Here is an 11,674-nt window from a genome sequence, read left to right as displayed (position 1 = left end):
GCCCACTAAAAACCTCTTTTATGATGTCCTACACATTTATCAAGCAACACAATAAGTTATAAAGAAATGTTTTTACCTAAGTATAGCTTTCTTGGTTGTCGTGCATTTTTATTCAACGGATGTTGACTTAAGATTCGAAATTCCTGCATATTAATTCATTTTGACCATATGGTCAAAAGCTATATCGTTCTATCTACAAAAATTTTGTCTGAACTCCTTTTCTTGAGAGCAAGTGATATTTATTGTTTGTTACAATCAGTTTGCAGCTGTTGAAATATACTTTTTGTCGTTATAAAAAATTAACTAGACGTATGTTGTCATGACTTAATACTTCTGCGGTCGTTAACTAAATCTGATCGTTACGGATTTCGATGTCAATGTAGTCTAAATCTCTTCATTTGTAATCTATATTAGAGAAAGAGGTTTCTAATAAAAAATATTCCGTGCATTAACAAACGAGGACTTTAAAACAAAGAAGTCAATTTGGTTGTATAATGATGCAAATTAGATGAAGTATTTACGTGTTTTATAATAAAAAAAACTTTTGAGCGATTGTTTTCTTAAAGATGATATAAGTGTATCGCCATAGCAACATACGTTTGAAAATAAAAAATATTCTAGAAGGCAGTATTACTAATTGCTCAAAAGAGCACAAATTTTTATTGTAAAGCGCTAAAGTTACACCTACCTATAGAAAATTGAGTGAATTTTACTATGGCTTACTCTGTGTTACAGTATCTACAATGTCACGTGCTTTGTTTACTTTGAAGAAATAAAGCATAGAGACAACAAATTGATTTTATTCTGTTAGCACTGTTGACAAATAATAACAAATAAACGTATGGACATGATCGTAACCAGCATTAAAAGGCTGTACAAGATGGCACTCTATATGTTAAAATTGACAATAAATTTAATATAAAACAGGAAACCCTTTTTAGACGAAATATATTTCGTGCAGTATTAAGATTAGTGCATGTATTAGAGGGTGAATTATAGTACAGCGGAAAAGTAAGGTAGGTGCTGGATCCCAAATTTTAAAATCACTGAAAATAGGCAGCAGTAATGAACAGATCTATTTCTTTCGAATCAGCTATTAATCAAATGTCGTCTCCTTATAATGTTCAATGTATTTACAATGTTTGTCAATGAAAGGGGTGAATTGTTTTAAATAATTATTATTTTTAAATTGTTTAAAATATTTTTAATTAGCTGCAGCCAGTTACTTAACCATTAATTGAATGTGACCGTAGCATTTCTAAATAACAACCAAGGTTTTGGTAAATATTACACCAGCAACATTACTGTATCAAATCACAACATATTTTTGCTACACTTTAGAAAAACAAAGTATTTAGAATTTTTGTAAAATTTTAATAAGTGTATTGGTATAAAAACGACATTTGAAATCTTTACCATACCCCAGTATTGTAAGCAGTATAGCGTTGCTTGGGATTGAGTTAATTAAAAGTTAGGCCAACAAAGACGTTAAATGACACAAAAATAAACATTATTAAACAATTTTTTCCCCAAAAAAGAACAATATTTCATTGAAGAAAGTTAAATGAAATGTAGCAACATAAATGTATAGAAAAACTAATGAAGTTCGTTCTAAAGTATACAGTTTCAATTTTGTATGCATGCATTATGATATTAAAAGCAAAAAATGAAAATAAACGAAAGTTCTCACTTCTTAAGTAAAAAATTACGCGGTCGTATTTTCATGGAAGTGGATTTTAAGGAGTAGTGGTAGCCTTTCCACGCATGCCAATTGATACCATCAGCATATGAGGAGTGTTTACCATGATGATAGATCCCGTTTAAATTAGAAGAATGACAATTATTATACCACCATGCTCCCTTATACACGCTTGCACAATTACCAGATGATTTATCGTTGTCAGAATCTTTCGTCGAAAATGACATTCCTTTGTGGGAACTGAACGAATCACCAGCTGTTCCTAAATGTGTATTCAGAACGATTCAGCTAACGAAAAGCTTATGTCGAGTCTAAAATTTATACCTCTTAGAATGTCTCGTAAGATCATACACTATTCTTAAAAGAATTTGTTAATATATAGCCATGCTGACTGGCTTTGAGAGCAAAAAGTCATATCATGAAAAATTTTGTTTTATTTTCTGGATGGATGTTTTCATCAATTGGTATTTTGATCTATAAAATCTTAAAAACCTAAATTGTTAATGTTACACCTCTTTAATGTTACACTTTCATGTCAGACAAGCGACTTTTTACATGTGCTCTGTTTTATAAAAAAACAACAATCGACAATATGGCTTTTGTTTGTGTGAGTGCAGCGGAAATAAATTTCTACAAGTCATCTAATCGAAAAGTTGCTTGTCAACTAAAGAAAATTTTTCTAGGCAATATCAATTCAAGCATTGAATGATAAAACAAAAACTAATAAAAAGGTTTAATTTCTAGAGAATCCAAAAAGACATACTTTATGAGACCTTTGTTAATTTTAAAACAGACAAACTCTTTATTCCATTGGACAAATATTACGTTAATTGGTGGTGGGTGGGTTCATATTCTTATATTCTGTTGTGCCTTACTGATTTCTTTTGAAAGTGATTTGAATTTCAAAAGATATCAGTAAGGCACAACTGAATATATGAATACACCACACCCCACCCACACAATTAACGTTTTAGTTACGCCTCTGCTACTGGATAACTACCAGCATTTTCTACCTGAATATTTTCCAAGGCCCAACTTGTATTTCTGCCTTTCACTTGTAACAGAAAAGAAGTCATATTCGGCGTATTTTTTGTTTCCTTTAGTGTCTTCCATGTCAATCCGAAGTTTGTTTTGCGTTCTAGATGTCAGTCTGTTTATTTTATCTAATCCAAGCCAAAATTCGGATTTTAGATTTCCAAAGCCATTTTTGTAATCTTGCCATCCTCTGTAGAAATCAACACTACCATCAAGACGACGTTGAAACACGGTCCAGCCACCATCTGATGTCTTCATGTCACACCATACATTAAAACTGCCTCGATTGTCCGGATCAATCTTGTAGATTCCGCTTTTTCTTTTACCTTTCTTGTAAAGCTCTGAGCAATCTTTTGCTAAAAATAAGAACTATTTTAATGAAATAAAACTAACCTCTGTTTTTCACCTTAAATAAATTGAAAGCATGAAGAAAGCGCTTTCAATTAACATCACATGATTGCCGGTTTGATTCAATTGTTTAGCAGTTCAAAACTGCTCCTATCAAAGCAAAAATTACCTTGGAAAATATGTAAAAATGAATGTAAGGTCAAAGTAACAATTATCCATCGCATTTGAAAGAACTTTTGGTAAGACGTATTTAGATATTTTTGCGATTTTGAAGAAATTAAAAAATTAAAGATGTTTTCTGTTTATGGAGGCTGTTGAATCCATTACTACGTATATATTTTGAGAATTTGCGCATGCTCGCGTGCACGTCCTGTTACGCGATATAACGTTCTGAAAACAACTTTTGGTTTCAAAATCAAGAGATTCAACTTTGAAGTAAATAAATGTTCCTCATGTTGAGTCACCGTTCATTTAGCGAATCAATGCAGATAAAAACTGGTTAGAAGTCTCTTTGAAAACTGGAAGGCCCTAACAAATTAAGACTACCAGAAAAATCAATGGCCAACAAACTTTAAATGTCCAAAGAAAAGATCCGATGCTCAGAATCTGACGTCTTCCATCAACGAGAATCCGAGCTAAAGAAATAAGGCTCGGAAAATTGATGAAAATTAGTTGTTTAAAATTTAGTTGTGTTGCATTTTCATCGTTTGCAAAAAATATGAGTGTTTGCAAAGAAAGTTTAAAAATTGAACTCAGACTTTGAAGTTTTATGTTAAGGACAATCAATTTAAACCTTTTCTTTCATCAAAGAACATTTGTCCTCTAACTTCAAAACTCAAATTAATTGTAATATGGCAGTTTTGATCTCTCTTCCGTCCTTACCGACATTACTATTGACGAAATAGTTGAAATAATTACTAACAATTTGTTTCAACGCCATAACTCTTTTCAAGGTCTCATTCGCCCAAACATAATCTCCTAAACCTTGCATTTAAAAATTATCATTTTTATATATTTAACGGTCAACTATAGCACCAAGTTGATGGCGTTGCTATGGGTAGCCACTTAGGAACTATGGTGGCGATTACATTCTTCTCATTGCACGAAGACACATGGCTCAAATAAAAAACTTTCCTTCTTACTTTGAGCCCTTGCTTTATAAAACATATTCTGATGGCTCTTTTCGCCTTTTTCGTCATACTGACTATGTGCAACTCTTTGGTCACCCAATTGAACCACCGGCACCCCAATGTTAAGTTCAAAAGTGAAATCGAACGCAATGAAAAACTTCCATTACTTCACAAAATGATTTACCGCTAAAAGAGAAAGCTCTCAACTATACCTCTATATACACAAAACCTACATTCACTGGCCTTTTTATCAACGTCAACACTTTCATTCCAGTAACATGTACACGCAGTATATATAAGTTTGTTTATTTCATCCCTTTTTAATCCACTAAATCTAATCTAATCCATCTATTCCACTTAAGAAACGTCTATAACAAAATCGAAAAAGCACGCAAATATTCATTTAAAATGTTCTTCCTTGTCATATAGTTGATACTCTATAAAAATGCTCCTTGACAAAGTTTTTCAACCCAAATTGTCTTTTCATACACTAGCTAGGAAAATACTCTATTTTTAACTTTCCCTTTACAGGTTTACACTTAGCTATTTCAAATGCACACACAAATCAACCGTCTTTGTTGTGCTGCTTTCCCAAACTCTGACATAAGATTCTTCTTTAGATCAACCAAGCGACTTTCAAGACTGTTCTTTTAAGGAAAAATTATGAAAACACGTGTCTATTCTCTTACGTGTCGATGCTGTCCCGCGACGTATGTGAGTCAAACCATGCATGCACCCGTCATTTTAGACACTCGAATTTCAGGGCACTTGAACATAACTCTTTGAACAGAAAACGTATTAAAAATCCCTATACGTTTTCCATCAATCCCACCTTAAATCCACCGGACACACAGCTTCCTACGACGGTTTTCAAATTCTTTATTCTCGCTCAGACACCCGAGCAGCGAGCACATCTTATTAACAAAAGCCTCTTATTTAAAAAAATAAAGCCGTCTCTCTTAACGTTCAAGGAAACTCCAGTTGTTCTAATATTATTTCAACTGTTCTTATGTTCGTATACTTTGTTAGTGTGTGTGTTTTTTATATCTAAATTATTTGATAGCTTTTTGAAAGCACTTTGGTGTGCTTTAGTCATTATAAAATAAATTCACTTCCACCTGCTAATTCCCTGGTCATTATACTTATAACAAGAAGTCGTTTAATTATTATGTCGTTATTCACTCACCTTTTTCTTCGTTCTTACATTCTTTAGCTTTAATTAGAATGGCCAAGATTTTTTTTTGAAGTAAAAGTATTTTTTCTATGCCACCAATGGTTCTTTGACTTTTCAGATCTCGTTTAAAGATGTTCAATGGTCCAAGTTTTGCACGATGTTCATCACTAGATGCCACCCTATATTAAATATTTAAAAATAATACCCTAGTAACAAAAATTAATAAAGGCTCTGTTTACATGTAGTACTATAATAATCCACTAGAGAAGGAAAGTAGTAGCAAATAAGTAAGAAAAGAATACCTTAAAAATGCTTGTGAACAATATGAAAAAGCTTATAGATGTATGTACTTTATAGTTCATATTCTGTATTATACATCAATGGGCTTTAGCTCAAGATTCTTTTGTAGCGTGCACAATTTTCTTTTTTATAGATGAATGCCATTATTTCTGTCTTATAAAACAACAGATCCTTGATGTGTTTGTTAGTTTACAAAACGAATGTGGATACAACCTTTTTTCCAAACGTTTGCCTTTTGTCGGGCTATTTTTAGAAAATATTTAAACTTACAAGTGTGAGCAGCAGTGGCGTTATTATACCATACTGATTTATGAACTAGTTATAATACTCAGTATTAGTTTTATTTCTTACTGTTTGTTTGAAAGGCATTTACCTTGAACAACATAAATCCAAAAGAGCTAAAATTTTTATGCATTCATGTGACTTCTAAACTGAAATCTTTTAACCATAAGTAAGCACCGACGTATAAAACTACATTTTTATCGCACGAGATTTGAATTTATTTATAAAAATTTAAAGATTATCATTTGCTTTTCAATTTAGTCATTGTTAAGCCTAATGCCTTTTTTGACAAGTTTTTTCAAATATACAACACTAACGCACAGTAAGTACCATTAGACTTGTGCAATCGAAAGAATCTAAAAAATTGATTTACCCATACTTGGAGCTGTTATATGTGTATTATTTTTTACGACTACAAGTTGTTGTTTAAAGAGAAAATTTGTACATTGGGTAGACTATTGTGTTTGTGCCATTTATTGTAATACTAGCATACTCAATAGTCCGTTGCCTGTGGCCTCAAAACATTTACATTCGTAGCCACCATCGAGGTGGAACGGAATTCTATAATTTTAGATAATATAGAACAATTCAAGCGCAATTGGTGAATTGGTAATTTATTTTATAATTATCTCTGTGCATTTTTGTGACCCAAAGTTGGTGAGTATTTGCCGCACCGTTATATTAAAAAAAAACTAGAACGAGAACCTAGATCTTACGTCATCGGTACAATCTTTAAAACAATATTATACACAAAAGCAGAGCAATTTTGTCACATTACACACGTCAGTGGCATCTCGTATCGTGAATGTTCAAAAATATCTAATTAAAAGAAAATACAAGAGAAAAATTATCTTTGTGATGTCAAAATTAACATTACTGGTCAAACAATGAAAATGGTTAAATTTTCAACTTTAATTGTGAAAATTCCAGCAAAATAATACTTTCAAAATATAAAATAATATTACAGAAGGTTTTAAAGAAGCCTGAACTATCTAATTGGCACAAATGTAAAACTATGGTATACTCTCTTTTCAACTTTTATCCTTTCACACTCAATGAAAAACTGGAACGCAATAATAACAATGTTTATAAGCTGGAATAGAATATATCACATAAAGTACAGCACTCTTTCTTTATTTTCAATCCATTTCAATTCCTGTTAATACTAACATTACACCGACAGCTCTCATATAGATGTCAAGCCCCAAAATTATTAGAATGCTCACATGGATCTACAGAACTCTTAATTGCTGCATCACATCACCTGGAAAATTGTGGTTTTAATCATTAACTTCAACAATTGAAAGCCCATCATCTGAACGTCTTGGGGCAAAACCATGATATCCATACCATTCTAAGTCACGAGAAAAATTTGCTGGTCATCTGTAAAGTTCCTGAGCTGTTTTCTCATATCGATCATGACATTTATATAACGGGCGGAAAGACAAGGTCGACTCATGTCAAGATAAGTGTTCTTTTACGACGGGGCGTGGCAGCATTTATTAACACTGACTAAATGCAATGACTGCAGCATTGTTAAAATACTTTTTGCGACATGTGTGTTTGTATTTTCTCCATTTCAAATGCTCATGCCATCTAATTGCATGGCCAGCTGACTACAATGCTAAATGTAAACTAGTTCTTGGACACTTACCAAAAACAATATGAGAATACAAAGGTTTACCACGATCCTTCACTTTGAAGTATAAATTTATCTATAATTTTTCCGACCAGCACAAATATGTTTTTAGTTAGTTAATAAGGCAAACGTATGTTTTGGCTATTCTTTAAAAGAAATTTTCTAATTCATTGCATAATATAACTGTAAATATTTAGATGAGGAATGGAATCAGATGTAAAATTAGCGGAAGAAAATTATGACGTGCAATACAATATGAAATATTCTGTACAATACAATATGAAATATTCTGTACAATACAAGATGAAATATGCTGTACAATACAATATGAAATATGCTCTAGTATTTGTCAGACTTGAGTATGTCACAGAAGCGTGTAAGATTTTCAGTGCATTTCAACGTAAAATTTCAACAAGCACTTATTCATGATGTGATAAATACGTTGAGTGCGATTTGACGACTAAGGTCATTAGTGGTAAATAATTGACGATCACTAGCATGAGTTGTTGCATGTAAATGGCCTCAACTAGTTCTCATAACACACAACAATGGCATTAATACTCTTACATTTAAAACAATTTCCCACGTTTATTGTTAATTATGCAGCTGCTGTACACTTTATCAATTATTTTGCAGTAATTGCACCGTTTTGTTTCGTAGAAGATTACATACAAGATTGGAAAACTTATATGTATCAACATGTTCAAAGTTCAAAGGTAAGTAATTAGATATTTTATCGCAGAAATTGTTGAGTTCGTCCAGCAAATTGATCTGCATTTTGATACTTAGTTATGGAACTTTTATTAAGAAAGAATTACGACCTATTCAAAACAATCTTGACAGCTTAACATTCTTATCGAATAACAACTCTACTCTTAGTCTCTAATTTTACTTCTATTTATACCAATATTTTCGTGCGTAGGAAATAAATTTTCGTACATACTAATGTTATTCTTCCACGTAAAAAGAATTGATTTATCAGCAGAACAAAGTGAAAGCAAGGTATGAGGATATATTTTAGCTGTTTAAAATATCAATGCATTTAGTAGAAGTCTAAATTTTACCTGCAAATGTTGGAGAATAAAATGACAACAACCAGTATTGAAAAGAAGAATGAGTATGCCATATTTTCAGACGAAAACTTGAACAAAATTATCAAGATAATTTACTACGAACCTCTTTAATATTGTGCAACACACTGATGAATTAACATAATAAATTATAAAGAAATGTTTGTAGTTAAATACCCCATTCTTGTTTGTCAAACATTTTCATAAAACGGATATCCTCATAAGACTTTAATTTCCTGTTATTAAAGAATTACGACGACATTGTCAAGAGAGAATGCATATTAATAATGCGTTCTTCACCATATAAAAAATGAAAAACTCAAGATGTCTTTGTTGTTATAGAGAAAGGTATTTTCACTGCTCAATGTTATGTCTGGGAGTGTCATTAATGATTTATTTTGTAGCTAATGAAAAAATATTGCAGAACTGTGAAACTTGATCATATTTAAAAACAATATTGGGTGTTGTTCCCATAGAAATGCTTTACTAAAACATTAACAAAAACTTGGCTTTTAACCAGTTATCGAATATCACTTTCATTTTAATTTTTAATAACGCTGAATGAATTAATAAGCGTGAGTTGTGTAAGGTCAAGATATTCCATCTCTCGCAAAAATTTTTAATTGAGAAGAAAAACTTTTTGTTAATGCAAAACACCTACGAGACGTATGCTGTTAAGATTTTAATCAGGTTTACTTCAATACATAGTTCTGTAATGATTGATAAAAATTCAGCGCCATGGATTATGAATGTCAATGTGGTAATCTCACTAATCTCGAAATACGACTTATCAAGCAACTCTAAATTTGTAGTAAATGAATTAAGCAACCACCATATTAATCATGCACATTTCGAAGTTGGAGCTCTCTTTGTTGTCGACCATCTTCATAAAACGGATGCTCACATAACATTTCAAGCTCATGTAATAAATCATTATGACAAACATTGTCAGGAGAGGATGCAATACGAAATCATTCACATAATTATAAATGCAAAAAATCACAATATCTTTAATTCCATGAAGAAAATTTTTTTCACTGCTCAATTTATGTCTGGGAGTGTAGGTAATGGCTTTTTTTGGAGCGAAGGAAAATTTTTACTGTAAAACTTGATCATATTTAAAAACGATATTTCGTCTTGTTCTGATCAAAATGCGTTTCTAAAACATTAGAAAAGCTTGGCTTTTATTCAGTTATTTAATATCCCTTTTTTTGTTAATTTGAGGTTGCTGAATGAATTAAAAAGCGTCAGTTGGTTAAGGTAGTGACATTAAGCTATGTATGAAAAGTTTTAATTGACAAGAAAAAGTTTCGTTAAGGACTAAAGAAATTAATCACATTGACACATGCTGTTAACAATCAGGCTTGTTTGTTACATAGATTTGCAAATACTGATAAAAATTCCTCTTTATGGACTTTGAATGTCAATGTGGTATTTGGCTTTTCGATTGCCATCTTATCAATCGAAAAAAGTCAATATTAATACTTGAACGACATTGCATGATTCACCATAAAAACCTTTGTTATGCAAATGTCGACTGTGTGATTTTTAGACAAAGAGGTCAAGTTGCTTGTTTGATAAATGCAAATTAATGGTTGCGAGTTAATCAATGTTACAAAATAGTAGTCACAGACAATAATTCATGAGTCATCATCAAAATAAAGCCAATTTGAAAATGATACATACTGTTTCTGTCGACTAAAGACCGAAGCTTGATAATGACTGCTTCCATTGTCTTCAGAGAAAAAGCAGACTTGTGTTTGTGTAGGATATGAAATTCGGCATCTGTGTATGCATAAGCACAGGATTTGTTTGAAAGAAGGTGTGCGCCAATTGCTGAGTCACATTATATTTCGTGATGGTGTCCTCACTTCCTATACTGGTCGTTAACGCATTGGCAAAGTATTATTGCAAATAGTGTTAGGAGCATGTTGTTTAATTCTTTGACCCAACCGTTGGAATGTCCTACCTACGTGAATTCAGTTTTGGAGATATAATTCAAACAAATTGATGGTGTGTCGATGGGTTCTCTGCTCGGTTCGGTACTTGGAAATATATTTTTGTGTTATTATCAGACAAAGTTCTTCAATGATTCATGCTCGAATAAAGTACCTCAATGATTCAAACGTTTTGTTGATGATACATTTTCCAGTTTTTAAGATCACTTAAAACACTTCATCCTTCCCTCAAGTTTACTTGTGAGTATGAAAAAAATAAAAAGCTATCGTCTTTAGACATATTTATTCAAAAGGAAGATAAGCAGTTCTTTGAAAGCATTTATCACAAACCTCTTTTACTTGTCTTTATACTAGATTTGATTTGTTAAGTCCCAAACAAAAAGAAATTGCAAAAAGTCAAATGTTTAGTTAATCTAACGCGAAGATTATCACCAAACAAAGACTTGGATAGTGATCTAAATGAAATAAAAAGTATTTTCTTATTTGATGGCTCTTCAGGTAGACTGCTCGTTAAAACTCTTTTGTATCTTTGAGAACAGTAACAACCTCATCTGACCACAAAAATATCCAGTTTATTTAAAGCTACCTTGGGTAAACCCGATTTCCGAAAATAATTTTGAACGTGCGTTAAATGATGTTTTCACACGGCCAAGTTAATATGCATATTTTCAAAATGGACAATACTGCCACCGATACAAAGATGTCCTTCCTGCTTTCTCTACAAGTTCTGTTATTTATAAATTTAACTGCGAGTGCGATGCGATGATAAAATTAAACAACATGTTCCTAACGCTATTCGCAATACGACTTTGCCAATGCGTAAACTTATTTAGTATTAGTCAATTAGGGCGATATAAAATATGACGTAATGACCTTTTTTAAAAAATGACGTAGTTGCTATGTACAATCTAGGAAACAATGTAACTAAAATTAGAATGTTATTGTGTAATTACTATAAGTCAGCATGACAAAGCTATATTGATAATCTGACGTTATATTAACTATTATACTCTCGCATGTCATAAAAAATGCAACATTA

General features: G+C 31.8%; 1 protein-coding gene across 2 annotated transcripts; it reads right to left on the bottom strand.

Annotated features, from left to right (window-relative positions):
• Positions 1 to 1,504: 1,504 nt before the first annotated feature.
• On the bottom strand, positions 1,505 to 8,823 carry LOC124457509 (ryncolin-1-like). Of its 2 annotated transcripts, none has more exons than XM_047007743.1 (4): positions 8,672 to 8,823; positions 5,399 to 5,565; positions 2,713 to 3,090; positions 1,505 to 1,961 (listed from the first exon to the last, which is right to left on the bottom strand). In XM_047007743.1, the coding sequence occupies exons 1-4, from the start codon at positions 8,731 to 8,733 to the stop codon at positions 1,687 to 1,689; spliced, it is 882 nt and encodes a 293-aa protein (XP_046863699.1). In that variant the 5' UTR covers positions 8,734 to 8,823; the 3' UTR covers positions 1,505 to 1,686. The 2 variants fall into 2 exon arrangements, with proteins under 2 accessions (XP_046863699.1, XP_046863700.1); XM_047007744.1 differs by having other exon boundaries at positions 5,417 to 5,565.
• Positions 8,824 to 11,674: the final 2,851 nt, after the last annotated feature.

The sequence above is a fragment of the Xenia sp. Carnegie-2017 genome, unplaced genomic scaffold (assembly GCF_021976095.1).
Source record: "Xenia sp. Carnegie-2017 unplaced genomic scaffold, XeniaSp_v1 HiC_scaffold_6, whole genome shotgun sequence".
NCBI lineage: Eukaryota > Metazoa > Cnidaria > Anthozoa > Malacalcyonacea > Xeniidae > Xenia > Xenia sp. Carnegie-2017.
Note: the sequence above shows the minus strand (reverse complement) of the source record. Positions and strands in the feature narration are given on the sequence as shown.